This window comes from Athene noctua, chromosome 1, assembly GCF_965140245.1.
Source record: "Athene noctua chromosome 1, bAthNoc1.hap1.1, whole genome shotgun sequence".
Taxonomy (NCBI): domain Eukaryota; kingdom Metazoa; phylum Chordata; class Aves; order Strigiformes; family Strigidae; genus Athene; species Athene noctua.
Window position 1 is genome coordinate 30,724,077 of NC_134037.1, and position 20,867 is coordinate 30,744,943.

The window sequence follows — 20,867 nt, forward strand, 5'->3', positions numbered from 1 at the left end:
GCACCAGGCTCTGCAGGGCCCGCTGACCATAGGCAGTGCAGGTGGCTGCTGAAACCAGGTGCAGTCCCTGGCTTTGACAGCCCATATCCCTCTGTGACAAAGAGAACCCCAACAGTGGGGTGTATCTGGATCCTTGGGAATTGCTCAAATAAAGTTCTTCTCATTGGCCTCTTCTCTGCTATCAATGTATAAATAGTCCAATTTTGTAGGGTGCAGAACAGCATGTGATAAGATCTGAGTTCAGAGAGAACAACATACACTTATGTTATATGCTATATACACTATACATATAGTACATGCATGCATTCATATGTGTGCATGTACATACTGTGAAGTGTTATATGTTACATACATGAAATTTCATTTGAATTTTTACTGTTTGGATGACTCCCTCTTGGTCTCCCAAAAATGCAGACTCTGAACAGCTTAAGAAGGACCTGATTATTAATGACTACATACCAATATTCAGAAGTGCACATCATTATAATATATAGACACTTATGCAAATAAAATTACTAAATTTATGTTATTGCAGTCAGTGCGTTTGCCTAATTAGCTACATATATTAGTTTCTATATTTCCGTGGTGATGAGAATAAAATATCTTTAGCTTTAACTTTAGCTCTAGTTTCACTGGCACTGTCCAAGTAAAATTTTTTGTACTGACCCAAATAATCTTGCTTGTCTGTCTCTTTTCCATTTTTTTTTTTTCCCATGTCGCAAAATTTCTTTTACGAAAGAGCTAACAAGCAGTTGACAAAATGGCCAGGCAGTAATATTTCCACAATTTCCAATCAGAATTTTGGAAAAAATATATGGATTTATTATTTTAGAGAGATGTTAATGACATAACTAGGATGACTGTATTTCAATCCTCTGAATTACACTGAATCTCTAAAGCTCAGCTACATGTCTTTGCCTTTCTACTGCTGACCTCTAGAGACTGTCCCTTAACTGTGTACTTTTAGAACAATAAGGTATATTCCTGCTTTGGTCATATCTTGACACTGAATAGATCTGAAATACAACCTCTTGTAATTTTTTCAAACATTTTGAATCAAGATTTCTATTTGACCAAGGTCAAATATTTGAAAATTTGCAAAATACAAGAGGTTGTATTTCAGATCTACTCAATATCATGATATGTTTAGATATGAGACTTCAGGCACTCTGGTAACTAAAATATTTCAGGTAATATTTTAGTCATAATACTAAAATATTTAGGATTTCATTTTATCAATCTTAATAAGTTATCACCTGCAGCAATAAAATGCTGTTTATGTAAAACCTCATTAAAGAGTGCAGAATTTTATCTGAAACTTTCTTCTCTTAAGTTACTGAATGTATTCAATGAAAATTACATTTCAGACAAACACATACATTTCTAATTAAGCAGAAACTATTTCTGTGCATTCGATTTACTAGCGGAAACACAAATGGAGCCCTACAATTTGTTTGGCCAAATCCAAATGGAGTGCAAACCTCATGAGATTCCAGAACTTCTGGATGATGAGACAAAACAGTTTTCCCCCACCACCCTTCATAGATAGTTCTCTTCTATAGTTCTCTTACAATAATTGTTATCTCCAGTGATACAGAGAGGATTAACCCCAGGTAGCTTTAGGCATTTCAGAGTTAGGCAAATAATCTAAACTAACCACCATGGGACCTCTTCCCATTGAGTGGAAAGAGATGCCCACCTCCAGAGGTCAATTTCTCATCAACCCTTAATACCTCTTTGATGATAAAATTCTCTACTGACTAGGTAATAAACATGGATTAGCCACTACATTTTAAGTGGCTAAAATTGTGTTGAAATCTCCCTGTGGAGTGTACAATTAATTTCATCAGTTCCCTGTACCTTGTAAATGGTGTTATAACAAAGAATAATTATTCTTAGATTTTTAAATCTACTTGCTTGTTTTGCAGACAATGAGAAAACAGTAGTAATCTAAAATTGACAATGCATTTTGCTAGCCTTTCAGCAATATTAAAAACAACATAATCTGGAAACTGAACAGCATCAAGTGTAGGCTGAGAAATAATCCTCTAACCTCTTTATTCTAATCGACGTGAATAGAAAGTGGTTTGAGCACAAAATATCTTTTCAAAGCTTTATATTTCTCATGCGGTGCCCTGAGTTATCACTGGTAATGTTCATGGATATCTTTTTTAGACTTCTTCAAACTGGGTAACACAATATGTCTATTGAGGAATCCTGCTGTAGCTAACAACATCTGAAAAATTCAAATTGTCTGTTTTCAGAGTATGTATAGCAATGTTTCTACCCATCTGAAAGGACACTTTAAAAAAAGCAGGATAGCTTGATATGGTTGTAAAAATGTAATTGCTGTTATTATGTTTTCTTGCATAATTAATGACAAAGTACTTTGTTAGTGAAGAGCTTCATATTTCTTGTATCAGTGAGATAAATCAGAGGGTAAGATCCTGAAAAGCTGATAATATGATCTGAATCTGTTGCTTCTGGAAATTTATTAATCTGATATCTATTCAGTTGTCAAATTGTTGTTTGTGTGCTTCCTGGAATAGACACAAAACAATGAACTGCTCAAGCCCATTACATTACATAGCTAATAGCTTTCAGTTTGCTGATCCAGCTAGCCCCGAAGCATAGGTTTTACAGTCTCAAAGAAATCACAGCCTATTAGTAGCAATTAATTGGCTCTATAAACACTTCCAAAATGGACTTATTGAACAGCATGAAGTGGAAGTTTTCTGCCTCATTTACTTTTCTTCCCCTATAGTTTATATGAGATTTTTTTTGCATTCCAGTCCTCTCACAGGACAGATAATTGAAAACATCTTCCCTACATGGGAGCAATTTCCACTGCTGGAAATGTTAACAAAAAGGAAATTTTAAGAAGCCCAGATGCCATCAGAGTTTTGCAGCGTTTAGCAGACCTTTGGGAAATGTTGCCCGAGCTCAGTTTAAATGAGGAAATATTTCAGTTTTAGTGAGAAAGACATGACCACTTGTGCGTGGCAGGTTTTGGCAGGCAGCTGGGCTTCATAAATGACTGAAAAAACCCAGCATTGATGTAGAGCACAACTTCTGATCCATCCTGACCATACAGAAACCACAGGTGTCAACTCTCTCATGCACAAGCTCTGACTAAAGTTTGCAGCTTAACAAAAGCCCGCAAAACAACGGGAGCATTCTCTTTAACAGGACAGTGGGTGATGTTTAAATATCCTTACCGGCGTGGCCTGCAGAGGAGTCAAACTGAATCTCAGGAGGTGTGCTTTCTGCATGTGTAGAAGCTGCTGGTAGTCCCAGGATAAGCTGATCCATGTCATTTCCCACTGGTTGTTGCTGATCAGACCCGGCAGCGCTGAGGACCAGGAGAGGTTTGTTCTGCTGCCCCACTCCCTCCTTATGGAAGCTGTGGTACTTTCGATTCTCCTCTCCAAAATGGGGACTAAAAGTCTCGAAGGGTCGGCCCTGCTTGTCAGCTGTTTTCTCCCGGGGCTTTGAATTTTTCTGAGAAAAAGTGCCACCTGCCTTGCCACTGTAGCTGGGCCCATGAGCAGGCAGAGGGCCTTCACTCAGCAGGTTTTTCAACTCTCTCAGACTTCGTTTTGAAATGTCAGGTGCCCCTGTGAAGGACTCTGCAGTACCACTTCCCTGTGTGGTTACAATACTGCCTAGGGAGCCCGTCTTTGTCACGTGAAAGTTGATATCTTTTTCTTCCATCCTACCCCGTTCTTTTGGCTTGCTCTCTTCCTTCTCACTGCCCTCTCTGCGTGCTGCCTCTGTGCACCCAGCTTTCCTGGTGCTCCTCGTGGGTTGCATACCCACGGGCTGCTCTGTTTTAGCCGCTGTATCTATTTCTTCACGCATTTTTCCTATTACTCTTTTCCCAGTGTCAACATTTTCCTGGATTGCTTGAGTTTCTCCAGACATGTCTTCTTTCATGTCACTGCCAGTACGGGAACTGTCACAACTCCCTCTGTCTTTTTGTACTGGAGGAAAGCTAGTCAGGTTTTGAAGAGATTGATTTGATGGTGGTTCTGAGTAACCGGTGGTTCCTTGAAGGGGACAAGGATCTGGGATTTTTGAGGTGTGGGACAGCTCCATCTTCTCATTTTTTAAAGGAGGAATGAACTTTGTAGGACCTTTGACTCCCTTTTTCTTTCTGAAACCACATATATTGTTGCCATCAACTTCATCATTGTCACTTTCAGATGTGTTCTGTAACCAGCAATAAAATATACAACCAAATAACATGCATGAATGAAACAGAACATGGCAATGGAGTACTACCACCAGCTGCATTTACCTTGTAGCACTTCCATTACTTCTTGATGATGAAGGTCTCTGTGGACACTTACTGACCCTCAAATTCTGCTATTTTGATTTATAAAATCCTCACTAAATTATTTTGAATAAAATTGGTGAAAATGCCTTCATAATATAGTTTTTTAACAGTTTTAGTAGATTAACATATATAAGACATTGTACACTGTGTGACATCATTTGTCACACATGCACTCTTTAAATGTGAAAAAAAAAAAGTATTATAATAGTTATATTTAAGTATATTCTTATATTAAAAGCATTTGTATTCACAAAGGAAATGTATTACCCTGAAACAGAAAGGTGGCAATCCTTATAAGTATGGGGAGTGAAACCTGAAAATAAACCGCTTTTAAATGAATTTTAGGATCTAATTTGGCCAAATAACTGAACTTCCATGGCAGTGGTCAAAAGGACAAACCCATATTTGAATGTGTAAACAGGAAAGAAACAGATGATTATGTTTACTTTTGTATGTGGCATTGGTATGATTTATATTGTAGTGCTAGGAGCAGATTTTAAAATGGATGTAAACATGTGGAGAAAGTGCATATAGGAGCTACAAAAATTAATCTGTTTGCATTATCCCAAAGTATATCAAGAAGTGTCTGGATCATTGTCCCTCCTAAGTATCTTGATCCTACCACAATTGTGATTAATCTGATGGTGACAGGGAAAAGGACAGGAAATCAAAACCAGATACATTCAAATTTTAAAAGCTGCAGAGAATTTAATATTGTGGGTGATTAATTATTCCACAAACTATCAACGTAGGGATTGAATTCTCCATCTTACAATGTCTTTAAAAATACTCTGTAATATGGTTTCAACAAAATATAAATCATTCCATAGCCAATCACAAACTGTTATATTGCTTATGAATACCTACTCGAGCATGTATTTAAGACTTGTAGTTTAACGAACAGTCCTTGGTTTGCTTGAGCTGGGCTGGAATTAACACCTGTAAAAACACTGGGAAATCAAGAGATATCCTCTGAATGAAACCATTCTTTACCTTTTCCACAAAGGAATAATCTGCACTCTCTCCAATTTCTGAATTTCCAGAAGTAGGGATCTGCACAAAAGCAAAGTGAATGCCAGTCTGGATAAGGCAAAAGAGATTCCTGTTGGCAGATAAAAGCATGTAGAGGAAAAGGCAGCAGCGTCTGATGTGTATGTGGAAGGAAACAGTTACATGGGCTACGTGAAGGTCATTAACATCTCCCTTTTTCTATATTATTCCTCCCTATTTTCCTCATTTTCTCATTATGCTATTTTCCATCACTTTCTAGTCAAAAAAGGCTTATGACTTCTCTCCTAACACAGAGCTCACAGGAATACTCCCTTTCCCTCTCCCCCTTGCTCTAAATTTCTGTTACACACTGTATTTACAGATACTCTGGAAGGTTGTTGGGGCATTGCAGTGAGCATGGAAGGCAGCTGGCCACCAGCTCTACAGGGAGAATAAGTCACTCTGTGCCTGAAACTCTCGTGCATGTATCTTGACAGTAATGTGCTTGTGATGCCCACTCACATTCAAACACGGTTACTGGCTCATTCACAATAGAAATACTTGCTTACCCCAGCTTTAGCACTCAGTTTTTAATGAACCTATTTCTTCCTCTGAAGGCATTGATTTATTCCCATAATACACCCTATAGAACCCCATAAAACAATTCTGGGTGTATTGCTGATACCTCTACACATTCACCCATGTAGAATAGGGCTAATTCCTACAACTCTGCATCATTATGGATACAAATATAATGAAGGACTTCTCTGAAAAATGAAGCAGACAAAAACTGCTTATAATGGAGAATTACAATGGGCAATTTTGACACCTCCACTAGTAATATGCAAGTGAATGAAGAAGGAGGAGAAACAGTAGGGTTGGAGGAACCAGTATCTGCCAAATGGAAAAACCCAAATAATTTTTAAATAAAAGAGGATTCAAATTGAATTTCTAGATGTATAAAATTATATTTTGAGAGAAAGAAGAGGTTGCCATCATTAAAATATCCTGATTTCCACTTTATGAAGTTTTCAGAATTCATTTGTTCTTTTGAATATCTTGAAACCAGATACATAGCATAATCTGAATTTCTGCTTTATAATGTACTCCCCCTCTCTGTACTCAAAGGTAGCCATTGAAAATTTTAATGTTAGACTAAGATTTTACCTGTTGTCTCTATTGTATATCTCTGAAAAATGTTCAATAAAATGAAAAGGAAAGATGAACACATCCTTTTTTAGGACACCTGTATACTTAGCCAAAGACTAGTTCATGTATCAAAAGCAATGTCAGAAAACTGCCTGTTCACATAATTAGCCATTCTAAATGGTTTCATGAACATAAGGTGCAATCTTCACATTACAATCCTTACCAAAACAAATTCTTTCTGAATAAAGATGATCAGGATAAAGACTGATCACTTGTAAATTTGTTAATTAAAATACTAACTTGCAATAGAACTCTAATAGTGTATCTACTGCAGCCTGCAAAGGGTTTATTTTCCATTAAGAATTTGAGATTATGGTACTGCGTTTTGGTCATAGACCTGAAAGAGATACTGCACCCATTGCTCTTAAACAAAAACAGTGATCATTTTTACCTCCAAGTAAACAAAACTTACATTCATAGAGAGAACAACCTATGCATTACTAAAGATCCTCAGCACAACGCACACTGTGACTTTGTGCAGGAGAATGACTCTTCATTTCTGAATAAACTCAGACATTTATGGACTTTCTTTTACAAGTCATTCACAGTATTCTCTGCAGTGAATAAAACAGGGCTAGACTTTCTGCAAGGTACAAATACAGCGTTCCTTCGTATTAAAGACAGTCATATGCATGAGTTATGACCCAGCCTTACTTGTCTTGCAGTTTATGTGGTGTCTACTATCAGAAAAGACCTAGTACCTGGGCACTCAGGAAACAGGACTTACAAATTATCTGTTTAAATTTTTATTTCTAGCAAGTTTTTCCTACAGAAGACAGAGATGATTAAGTAAAATAGCAGCTTGAAAGGGTTACAGTGCAAGTGAGATGGATACAAATAATGAATTAATTTCATGGAACTGTGTGTCCTGCTCTGTGCTGAAAGGAAAACAAAACAGTCATGGCATTAATTTGGCAAAAGTTCTGATTATTTTTTTATATAATTATGGCAAAAGTTCTGAATATTTTTTTTATATCATTGTTGAATGTTCCTAGGTTTTTGTTGTTGTGTGGCAACAGTAACAGGAGATACTAAAGATACTTGAAAGTTCTTTTAGCCAACAGTTGTTTCAGCATCATTCAATTTTTGTTTGCTTGTTTTCAAATATTTACTGGCACTCTAAGTCAGAGGTCTTGAAGTTTAAAAATTTACTTCTCTTTCTTAGCAAGTGAACACTCATGTGGTGATTCAGATATTCCTGCCAGAAGGATTAGGTCCAAAATATAAATAGTGCGAGCCACATTATACAACAAATCTGAGATTCAGATTCTTCCTAAAGATCTATCTGATGTTAATTGTCATTGATATGTATTGGTACTTCCCCAAGTTCTGATTTTCTTCAAGACTTCTTGCCCCAGTGCTTCAACTCACACTAGAACACCAATCCCCTCTGCACTGGGGGTTTCAGTAGAGGTGGACCAGTGCAAGTCCTACAATAGGCAGGAAGAGTAGGGGTGGATCAGACTTCATTTCCCATTATGAATTATCTCAACTCATACAAATAACGGCTGTGCCTGTCTTCACTAGATACGTACTATGTCACTTCAAGTACACAAGAGTCTGTGACTATCAACAGAGCCTAGGAGCTTCACTTGTGCACTACAGCAGTGTTATTAGGGCACCATGCAGGTAGGAAGAGGAAAGAATAGAGAACAATATCACCAAGCAAACATTTCAGCACTGTGCAGGTGAAATTGCTTGCTCTACTTAACATAATTACATGTCACTTTTGGCATGCCATCAGGCTTCTACAGCTGGTAGACATTTAGATTTGTGGTAACACAGAAAACATACAACTAAAGCAGTTTTTCCTCAACCAGTTTGTGTTCACTTTTAAGCTTTGTACAAGCTCTAAAGTGGAACATTAACTGTATCACAAAATACAGCACTGCCAAAAGGTAGTTCATCTGTAAACCCTCCAATCCACAAGCTGAGAGTATTTGGAAATGTGAAGTGTTCCCTTTTGGAGGAATAATAAGTGCTGAGATTTCTGGTGTGTGAAGCACAGGTGAAAATCCAAGCCAATTCTCGAATTTTTACCTTAAAAGGATTTTATAGGTGACTGAAAAATATTTCTCTAATGTCCTATGAGGCAAATTCAGAGTCTGTGGAGGGGACCTTCTAATTTTTCTCCTACTTTTTGTTTATGTCATGACCTCAGGAAAGGCTGCAAACACTGTTGGGGTTTTTAAACCTCTCTCAAAAAAGTATTGACAAAGACAGACAGGGAAATGAGAAAAAGAAATTCACACTATAGTATTTGAAAGGGAAACGAGGGAGAAAGGGAGTTATTTTAAAAGATGTTTTGCATAACTTTAGATTAATAACTGCAGAAGGATTTCTATCACAGGAAAAGGTGAAAGAAGCAAAGTGCAACTCTATCAGGAGCTTTTGTATATCTAATCAACAAGATAAGCTAGTGTTCCTGCTACTGGTTACCCAAAAAAGTGATGCAAACACTCAGCAAAATACACTGGGGTCTCAGTCACATTCTCGTTTTCTCATTTGTTTCAGACCATTAACCAATTTTAGCCATTATTTTAAGTGATTGTTAAGAGGTCGAATTGTGATGATCCTCCTGAGTAATTGCTAAAGATTTTTCAAGAACAAAAGATTAATTCTGCAAAGAACATCAAAATGTCAAAATCTGATATAACTAAGAATTAGAAAAACATGGGAAATTAAAAGACAAAAATATGTAAGGCTTGGTTGGCTGAATTTTTATTTATGAAAAGTTAAACTGCTTCACTTAAGTTTGACATTTTTTCCTAGCATATAAAACAATGCTGCAAAACTGAAACAAATTGTTTTCAATCTAAAAAACTTAAAAATATTGTTCAAGTGATGCGGACATGTGACATTATTCATATAGTTTGAGTTTTTTCCAGTTTTACTTCAAAAGTAACATAGTTTTACAAAGTATTTTAATTGCTATGAAAACATAAATGCTGAGGAACTTTTTCTGATCCACTCTGGCTGTTACCAGGTTACCCTTTACAGCTCCCCCAGGTTGGTACAGTCAAGTTTAATTAATCTTTTTGTGGAATAAAAAGTTTCAAAAGCTAGAAGTCAAGTCAAGAGGAGATGCTGCTTAAGACCTTACACAAACAGTACCCATAAAGCAAGTATGCCCGTGTCCAGCTTCTTTCCCTGACCCTTCCCCTGACAGATGGAAAACATTGCCCAGCTGCTCCACCAGTAACCAGGCAGCAAAGGAGCAGAGGACGCAGGAACAAATTATCTACTGCTGGGAATTAATGCAGCTTCACTGGAGTCACTGGAGTTACACCGAATTTTACCAGGAGGGAATTTGGCCATGGAGTTGTATGGAGGACAACACAGACATTTCCAGGCACAGAGAGGGGTTTTGGCTCTTGTGTGCAGTGCTAAAATAATGTGTGCTACAATAAACAGACACCGGTTACTTGCAAGCTAGAGACATGAAGATCACAAGACATTGCCAAGATATTTCTGTGACTAATTTCTCCCTCAATGACTTCGTTTGATGAAGTGGCTCTTGAAGGTGATTTACTGCTACAAAAACCTCCTAGTGAAGGACCTGAAAGTGGCATAAATATTAGGTACATGTGATTATTTTGCAGTTAGAGAAGCTGAAGCACAAACTTGCCATATGTCACAGGAAGACGTGTGGCAATGTTAGGAGCAGAAGCAAAGTCTCCTTCCTTCTTTGAAACTTGTAAATATACCCAAGATTATTAATGCCTTCACGTGAAAATGAATGGAATGAGTTTAGCTCACAATATCACATCACTTATTCTCACATCTGACATTTGTCTTTAGCTGCTACTCCCATCCAAAGCCTTCATACTACATATGCAATTATTAGACGAGCTCCTCAAGGTCATTGATTCTCTTGCTGCCTAAAAGCAACAGAGTTGACCTTGTGGCAAGGTTATTTGCAAATACTTTCTCTTGGACTATGACACCTGCACCATGTAAAAAGAATACCTAAAGACAGAATCTCTAAATTCAGACAGTGATCCTGCTTTCACAGTGATTTGAGACCACGAAAGTACACTGGTGGTGTCATCTTCAATTTGCAGTAATGTATGTGAGATCTAAAAGCAGGCTCCATTTAACAGCTGACTAATCCTCAGGAAGACATTTGTGAGGGAATGGACTTAATGATGTACAAGACTTTTATGTCTAACTTCTATGACTCATTTCATATACAGAAATGGCCTAGGAGGCAGTCAGTGACTCAGAGTAGGTGCAATTCTGGCATATAAAGTATCCATTTGTTCACCTTGATAAAAATGTCTAGTACCTCAGGAAGTCTGCCTGAACCATCACTTCCAAGCCATATAACATCTTCCTCAATATTTTTAATGAAACATTTTAATTTCATGTTTTCACAATGAGATCTTCTGAGCACTACATTTACTTTTTTTTTTTTTAATTATTTTTTTTTTTACTTTATTGAAAGTATTTGTTACAACATCAAGACCAGAAACTGTTTTAAAATGCACTTATATAGAAACTGAGCAGGTCCACTTAGGTTGGTAGCCTGACTCAAGAGTGTCACTTTCTCATTCAGGTCAGCCTCTGGTCCACAAATTGTAGTGCTTTCATTTTCATTAATGAAGTCAGTCTGTTTTCCCACAAATATTAATGGGATCAGATTTTAGACCTCTATTTCTGTTACTTTTGATAGAGTTACAAATGAAAGACATAGGAAGTTGAAATGTGTTAGATTGGCTCCCTAAAGCAAATGCTTTTTTTTTCGGGTTAAACAAGAAACCTTTCTTTGACATGCATTTGCTTCATAATGAAACCATGCTCAACATATGTACATGAATAGCCTTTCACACAATCCACAATGAAAGATTCACTTACTTGAAATCTCGAAGTGGATGCAAAAAGTATTTTATATCAATGTATCTGCTCAAAAATCATTCACAGTCAGTCTCTTACCTGCTGAGTAAGATCTTCCTTTTTGTTCATGTCCACTTCATTCTAGTTCAGGTCACCATTAGAAATGGCCTAGTAAAAATCTAGTAGAAAGACATCCCGTATTTATAGGCATAGATACAATAAAGGTTAGTTAAAACAGAATTGCTGTAAAGTTCTTTTCCCAGAAGGCCATGCAGATGATGAACCATAAAGAGCAACCCCAACATGTCATGGCCAAGAGCATCACTTTCTGGAACAGTGTTAAAGTAGTAAACTGACAAATACACATTATTAGCTGCCTGCCTGCCTGGAAACAAAGACAACTGAATATAAAACTGTTTTGCTCAACTTCCTCACAAAAGGCTTTTGTCCTGTAACAAGCTATTTCTGTTCTGGAATAGAAGCTATTGTTAAGCTCCTTAGAGGTAAAACCTATATTGGGCATTATAACAACAGTATGTTGTTGAGGCACATGGACGGGGATTTGAAAGGCACAGCACACTGCAAGAACAACATGCAATACTTGTCTCTTATTCTAGGTGCTTGTATGTTAATTAATATTGTGGATCTGGTTATATTAGAATTGGGGAGAGGGGTCTTTTTCTGCATTAGACCTCCAAAAATATTTCAGAGATTACATAGTTAAGCTTGTCTTTCTTACGCTTTTTTACTTATCAGGTTTAACATGACTTCAAAGAGCTGTGTTTAACTGACATTTCATTCATGTAAATTCCTTTAGCTGACATAGTATTACAGGATGACCATATCAAGTGTGTTTACAGCAACAGTTCCTGACAACTGATCACTCAATAAACACAAGTAAGCGTGATGTTTGGATTGGCATTTAAACCTGTGAAAATGTAGGTTTTACTTTTTTATATACTTTCAAAAAAAAAAAAAATTAAAAATCGATTTTTTAAAAAATTATTCCATCAAAATAATGACTATGGGTTAAGAGCTATAGTTCACAAAAATCTTAGGCACCTTCAGTGAAATGCATAAATACAGGTGCCCAAGTCCCAAACTGTGATTCTGAAACTCTTTCCTCGTCTTGGAACCACTGAAAGTCCATAGCTCCTAACTTTGTATCTCTGTCTGCTCCATTTCTGTAACTGTCCCTGTTCTGAACTGCCCCACTTGTCACAGAGCAGAGCAGATAACAACTGGTAGTTTATTAGTATTCAAGAAACAGGCTTACTTACAAGACTTGACATTTTGTCAAGCAGACATTAAAAAAAATCAATACCCTGCAGAGACTGTAGAACTGGGCTCCTGCAAGACCTATAGGATGGAAGTCAGCATTTTGCTTGTAGAATATTTTTTCTAAAAGAGTTACCTTCAGACTCTTACCACACAAGAGTTAACATGATTGTACAGATCCCTTTTTTAGGCAACATATAGAAGACCTATGCCATGGTAAAGTTTCTTGTCAGTCTATGTTGTGATGAGCTGTGCCAAGAGGAGAACACTTCTGAGCAGAACTACTCAGACAAAACAATCTGAGAAGCAGAGGCCAGACAGAAACAGGTCTTCTGGCTCTCCATTTTTTTCCATTTTGAATGCAAGACTGAACAACTTCAGATCATATTTTGAAAAAGAAAAAAACACTTCAGGGTAAAAATCTCATTCTGTAGAGCAAGAAAAATATTCTTCACAACAAGGGTGTTCAAAGACTGGCATAGGTTGCCCAGAGAGGTTGTGGGATCTCCATCCTCAGAGATATTCAAAACCTGATGTACAAGGCCCTAAGTAACCTGATACAACTTCAAAGTTGGCCCTGATTTAACTGGCAGATCAAACCTGATGACTACCACACATGCTATCCAGCCTAAGTTATTCTGACTCCTTTATATAACTTTTTAATAAACTTCATTACATTTTTGCAAGTACAAAACATCTCCACCATACTCTGTATTCTGTTCTACTTTGTTTTGCTGAACAGAACATTAAGACAAGAAAGAACAACTTGTGTATAGTTTCTGAGGCACTAGCCTGGCAAACACCATTAGCAATGAATAACATTTTCATTGGCACTGGAAGGATCAGCTATTTCTATTTCAAGTGCCAATTAGATCCTCCTAAAAAGAGTGTTGTTTTGTTTTGTTTTTCACAAAATGAAAAAGGGGAGGGAGAGGGTTCTCTGCCAACACGTGCCTGTGAGAGACTGCCGGTTTCAGTATAACTGTGCTGATCAGAGAAGCTGAGAATCTGATCCAGAAACTGGTGGAAGCCCATTTCACATCTACCACAATACACAGTTTACTGCAAAGAGCACCGTGTGTTCAGTAATACTCATCATCTTCCCAACTTTGGCAAAAAAAGATAAATCAGGCCAAATCTACTGTATCTGCATGAGTAATATTAAAGGTTTTGTAAGAAACTGGCTTTTTTATATATGGATTCAGAAAAATATTTTCTGTCAGTAAGCTTTTGTAAAAACATGCTTTTACATGGGTGTGGGAGTATCACTTCATAAAAACAAATCTCTCTACGGTCTTTTCCCCAAAAAAGCTCCAGAGAGGAAGACTTTCTAAGAAGAATTCTGTTAGTAACCGATAGAGAGAAGGGAAGATAAAATGAATGGGACCATGTTTATTTTGCATAATTCTGTGTGAGAGGCATTTCTGTTAAATGTAAGTGTGTTTTAACGTACAAAATTGTACAGAAAATCTTTTATAACTTTACTTATCTCTGTCCACAGCAAATGACCACTGTTAAATGAAGCAACAGCTTCCAGCATCAATATGCAAATTAATAGGCCTAGAAAATTAAGGTGGGCAAAAGATTTCGGTGTTAGCCACCAAAGAAGGGGTGAAAGAGTATGGAGTAATGACCACTGCTTGATCAGGGACGCACCTGCGACAAACATCCACACCACCCCGATCCTCCTGACCTTAGTTCCTGGCAGATGAATGGGCTGGAGCAGACCTGCCTCTCGGGCTCTTCCTCTTTCAGCTACTTGTCCCATCTTGCCTTCCCTGTTTTTTTTCAGCTTGTACTGGCTACAAAGTCATATTTAACATTGCTATTTCTAAACCCAGTTCCTCAACATTGCATATCATATAGTCGAATATTTTGATAGGTATATGTTCTTTGTAGCATCATTGGAAAGGGAGCCTCAAAAGAACAGTCCGTAAGTGTGTTTTCTGGAGGAGAAGCAGAGATTTACACAAAATGATCCTTTTCTTTTAGAAGGTAGAACTGATATAATGAGTTTGCATAATTATTTAACTTAAATACACTAGTCTTCAACTACAGTTTATCAGATACTAATCTAAAACCCTAGACACTTTCAAAATATAACACAGACCAAACATCACAAAAATGATCACTTATTACTTTAACTACGGATACATTGTATGCACTGTCTATGATGAATAAGTGGTAATGAGAAAGTGCAAACTGCTCATTATCCCATTAGTTGCTCTTCATCTAAAGAACAGATACAGTTTTTCTGATGACAGACACTGCAGCAGATGATTGCTGGCGAGGTGCCAGCAACCTCCATACATATAACTTCACCACCATCATGGTTTAGAAGTACTTCTGATTCCAGTCAGGGGTTTTTTTGTGTATTTTCAAAAAAAGAGGTTAAAATGATCACTGCTTTTACTCTCCTCCCATTCGGATTGGTTTTTCAGAAGGGGAAATGTCTATATACTCTGAATTAACATAATTTTACGTAGCAAAGAATCTGGCCTCTGAGCATCCACCAAGAAACTTTTTTTCTTCCTGCTAGCGTAGGTTACCATCAGCTGTTAATTTCAGTGGGTTTCTTAGACTTTAGAGGATACCGATTTTGTATCTGGGATAGGCCTTTGATAGTGCCTGATGCTTCTCAGGTTGGAGGAAGGGAGAATTATGTCCTGTAATCTGCTCATGGGGCTGAAAAATTTCTCAGAAGAATTTTATCACACTTTATAATCACCTAAATTTTCTGGGATGTGGCCACTCCCATTTCTAATCCTGTCAGGCACACCTATCCACCCCGACCGGCTTCAAAAGTAGCCCTCTCCTTAAACACATCTGAAGTAGGGAACTAAAGGTTAAGAAGGAAAACAGTTAAAATCAAAAATTACTTCCTCCACTTCCAGAAGCCTTAAAAATAAAAGTCCTTTTAAAGACTCATAGTATTCTTACAACACATGGAGCTTTCCAAACTGGTGCCAGCTGGCTAGTGACAACTAACATCCATGCTACACAGTACTGTGCAGATATACAACCTAAAACAGATTCTGTACAGATCTATCTATCTTGGGAGCTTTTGAGAACAAAGACCCTTGAGCTCCCCAGTTCCAAGGCTGGCAATTACATGGCCAGCAAACGGAGATATTCACTAAGATCTCTACCTCACCACCATAAATCTATAAAATTCTGTACTAATACCTAAAGACTGGCATTACAAAGCCAAAGGAGAAATCTGAAGATCAAAATCCCTTCATGAAAATCTAACCTAATGTGTTCCTTCACCAAAAGGATATACTTCTGGTTTTACCTCTAACCTCACACCTCACCATCGTTATTAAACAACACTGTCTTGCACAAGTTGTCTTTTTCTTTGTAATTTCTTCACAGCTGGCATAAAATATTATTCAGCATCAAGATTTGCTAGAGACTCCATATAGTTAAATTTAAGTTTATATTGCCACCTAGGAAAATATAAAAATAGAAAAATTTTTAGAGCTTGGAGTTGTACTGATCCTGACTCAATTACTGTAGCTACATTTCTGCTAGCTCATCTTTTAAAATTTCATCATACAGTTTTCCCACATTCTTGTAAGTGTGCCTTCACAAAGAAGTTAATGAAGTTGACTTTTGCATCAATGGCATGTATAAGAAATCTTATAATCAGGTAATAAGCAACTATTTTATACACATAGGAACTACAGTTGTCAGAAAGGTTGCTTATTGGAAACTGTAGCACTATTTGTGCTTCAGATGTAGCCTTAACATATGCTCTCCATAATTTCAGCATTAAAATGAAATAACATACCTTTTTACACCTTTCCCAGTTTTTGGTCTTTTATATATCAAATGTGCAAACAAAATTCAGGGATCTTTAATTTATTTTACTCTTGACGACACATTTAATTCATTTTCTATACTGGAAGTTTAAAATTACTTTTCAAATTATAATGAACTACTGATTAGGAGATCATGAAGAGTCTGTCATTCTATGAGTCAAAGTGAGTGATGCTTCTACACAAACAAGAAAGCCCTTGTGAGTTTGTATCATTTCTAATAAGAGGAATCAAATATTTTTTCATCCTTTCCCTTGCTTCCTCTGTTGTATTAAGTGACTGGCAATTTTTCTGTTTCTTCTGTCTATCGCTTTATTTTTTGCTTTCATTCTCTGCCAAAAATAGAATTTATCTTCCAGTCTGGAAGATAGTCTGCTCTTCATATATTAAATAGAGCCTTGTGCCAAAAGTCTTTCCTCATAGGCCAGCTTTTACTTGCAAGGCATATGCTACTCTACTTGCTCCTGCATACAGCTGTCACTGCAATAGAATCTAAAAAAACAAGTTACTGAATAATGTTAAGGGTTTTAGACAGGTGATGAAGAATATTAAATTAGAACCAAAATAAAACCATAGCTAGAACAAGAATTCCTGTGCCCTAGCTCTGCCCAAAACACTGTTCTCCTCCTCCTCCTTTGTCACCATGGTGGCAATAAACGCTCACTCCCCTGGCAGCCACACACAAGGCAGATGCTGCAGTGGGTGTTCAGCGCTAGAAATTTGTGCCCATGGTTTCCTATGCTTCTTCCAGCATGGGACCAAGTGGGAAGGCCGCCTCACAGCATGATCCTGCATTCAGCTCATCACAGCTATCCCATGTTGAGGCATAACCTGTGATGACATCTGGGGAAGGAGACCAGCAAGCAAGGCACAAGACACTCCTCCCAGTGAACCTTATGGCTGCACCTGGCCCTGCAGACTATCATTAACAATTAATCTGGATTAAATTAAATCAAAGTAATGCTTGGATTGCTAATTCTGCAAAATACATCATGTGAGCATTAGTACAAGTATTCCAGTTTTACAGCTATCCCTGTAAAGCTGTCTAGCTATGACACAGGTGAACTGGCAGAAGCTGCACAACAGAAAACGCATTAACAGAAACACCAACACTATCTTCTGCCACATCTAGGATTTTCCACATTAATTTACTATACAAATTCCTGGAAGATGTAACAGATCTCACCTGAGACATCCACACAGAAGTGTCACAAGCTGATGTGCTGTAACTACGTATCTTTTCAGCCTGCGTAAAGTCTTGATAATTCATTCCAGAACCATGTTAATTTGGGAGGCCATGAACCCATGCTAGAAGAAGGTTAGATGGTTACTATTGGTTGCCAGTGTGGACCATGACCAGTACATCATGATTTGATTCTTGTTACCTCTTGTTTCTTGCCACCACCCTCCACAGCATTTTCTTTTCCATATCCAGTCAGTCTCCAAGAGCCTTTTCACATTTTGTCTACCAAGCCCATTTTAGCAGAAAGATGGGAAAATTTATTGTCCTTTTATGACCTCTATGGCCTTCAACTCTTCTGGCCCTTGCCTTTGTTCACATCTTCTATGCTTTCCAGGTTAACACAGCAAGATGCCTAGCATTCTTCAATAATTTCATTTTTTCCAGGTTACCCCTGCCTGCTGGAGAGAGACAATCAAAATGATACTTAACACCCTTGGCCTTTCACTTAGACTTAGGAAGGGAGTTTACATGTGCCTCCAACACAGCTTCCAAGTTCTTCCTAGTAAACCAAATAGCAGACTGCAAGCTGCCATTGAAATTCCTTAACACTACAATGAGAGGTTCTCATGTCAATACAATGATAAAAGGAGAAACATCCTTCAACTACAACAAGAACAGACTGATCCAATCTCCTTGTGGTGTGAAAATATTTCAGCCTGCCTGGTAGTAGCTTCTGAAGTATTTTTGCTGAGGAACTGCAGCAGTTTCATAGTATGCAATTATGCAAATCGGTGAATGATGTATACCATTGGAAATATAGGAAATTTAGTTTTTAATATGAGATGATTAACTATATTCATGCAAGTCATTCTCCAGTTCTGAATTTTCTCATTGCCTGTCCAAAAAGTACATATATATATGATCATTAAGGAGAAATTAATTATGTCTGCTACTTTAATTTGTACTTATAAATTGGCAAAAGTCAAAGAAATCAAGAAAAAAAACCTATTTATTTGCCTATGTTATGCACTTGTACCTGTTGACTTTAGGGTCTTTCTCAGGTAACATCTGGAATCTTAAAACAAACCTAACGGAAATTATCTTTAAGATTTATTCTGGAACAATCTTTAGCATTCTATAGATGGAAAGGAATTCCATATTGAATGATTTAACTTAATTTAAACTTCTGTAGTTCTGCTGATTAAAACTTGACCCCAGTTTTATCAGCCTAATTACCTAGATCTTTTGATGCGTTTATGTCATTGCACCATAACTTCAGTACTTATTTATCTCCTCAGTAAATCTGTCTGCTACAAAAATATATTCTCTTTTACACTATGTGCATGCACAGAACACTCTGTTTTACTTGTTGTATTCATGTGTACATACTCCATTTTACCTAGTAGATTATTTGTGTTGTTCAGACTGAACAGAGTAGGCACTTTTAATTTGTTCAATAAAGTATACTCATCTAGGATACAGTAGATACGGTTTCGATTCAACTTGTGCCTCAATGGATTTAAATATGCAGCTCTACCCTCCATACCTATTCCCTTAACAGTCATGTTCCAGTGGTTCAAAGTTGCATCAGGGAAGATTTAGACAGGACATTAGGAAACATTTCTTTACTGAGAGGAGGATCAAACACTGGAAGAGGCTTCCTAGAGAGGCAGTTGATGCCCCAAGCCTGTCAGTATTTAAGAGACATTTGGGCAATGCCCTTAATGACATGCTTTAGCTTTTGTTCAGTCCTGAAGTGGTCAGGCAGTTGGACTAGATGATCATTGTAAGTCCCTTCCAACAATTTCATTCTAGTCTAGGCTAGTCTAAATCAGGCCAACAGCTGCTTCTGCTAAAGGAATATGTGACAAAGGTGCTTAACTTTGTTAAAATTGTTCCACTTGAGGTAAACTGATTACAAAATTACTGGATCAGATATAAAGAAGAAATATACATTAATTCTATATATCACTAATGAGACACTCAACTAGACAGAGAAAGCACCATGTTTAATCTCTGCCTTGGTAAAAATTATGTATTTTATGTTGAAGCTGTTTTCTATCTAGCTTTACTGCCAGGCAAGTTTTGAATTCTATTAGGATAGAATAGATAGCGTGGGGTCCCTTCCCTTTGAATGATATTCTTTCAATACAAGGGGATTACACGGTGATCTGTCACACCAGTGGGAACACGGAGATATCTGTAAGATTTTGCCAAAATGTTTGGTATAACTTTAGTAACTACACTCTAAACCAAGCAGTTCAGTATTTTAAATGGTTATATGAAAAACATGCACCAAGGGCCTCTCTTCTAGTTTCCATAAGGCTTAGTCTGAGAGAAGCAAAGGAAAAGCAAAAAGTCATTCTGTGTTTAGTCATACTTGGACATGTATAGTCTTCAAATGTTTTTCTAATTAGGACAAGAAAATGAAACCAATCATAAGAATGCAGGGACTAATCACAGCTGTAAGCCCAATTACATTAGTTTAACCAAAATTAACCTCAAAAATCTAGTTTTTTCTAAGGATCACTGAAACCAGAACATGATTCTGATTCGCTCATAGATAATCAATGGTATCAAACAAATGTCATGTTTTTCTGAATTCCCATAAGCAATAGTGTAAAGACGTATTATTAACAGCACTCAAGAATGTTATGACAAGTGTCACAATAGCTTTTGCATTTTCTTGGAGCCCCTGGGAAATACAGTTTAAGAATCTCCACTTTAATTTAAATATATATTTCTATTCATGTTTTCAAGGAAGCCTTGAAAACAAGCCAGTGCCAGTTTTTGTGAGAGTTTGGTGGCTTAGGGGGAGGGCTTTTTTGTTTTGATTTTTCTTTTTTTTTGTTAAACTCTGCACTAAACCAGCCTTAATTAGTAAATAAAAAATTGTATGCTGTATAAGAAATGACTTATGACTTTCATTTTATGAAGCACAGATTCAGTTGTGTGCAGCAACTGATATTAATGAGTCTGCCTCACTGATTTCAGTGGTTCAGTAGACACTTTTTGGTCTGCTCTGACCTGATCTACACTAATCTGGCCTAGATAGTGCAGACCTGACTACTTACTGCACTATTGCTTTAGCTCCTTTGCTACGCACACACCTGAGTTTCCCTTCAAGAGAAGCAGGGTCAAATGGAGGATGACATACACTCGTTTCTTGTCCTAACATGGAGTGAGGATACAACCAGGAGCACACCCAGGA

At 37.3% G+C, this 20,867-nt stretch overlaps 1 protein-coding gene across 2 annotated transcripts in view; it reads right to left on the reverse strand.

The window, feature by feature from the left end:
• LGSN (lengsin, lens protein with glutamine synthetase domain) overlaps positions 1-20,867 on the reverse strand; it is a 70,514-nt gene that overhangs the window by 13,553 nt on the left and 36,094 nt on the right. Inside the window, exons 1-2 of one of the 2 annotated variants that reach the window (XM_074922541.1) lie at positions 11,474-11,503; positions 3,219-4,212 (exon numbers count right to left, since the gene is read on the reverse strand). In XM_074922541.1, the coding sequence (XP_074778642.1) occupies positions 3,219-4,212; positions 11,474-11,503 (1,024 nt within the window). Of the gene's footprint in view, positions 1-3,218; positions 4,213-11,473; positions 11,504-20,867 lie in introns of those variants that run through there. The other variant, XM_074922532.1, reaches the window with a different exon arrangement.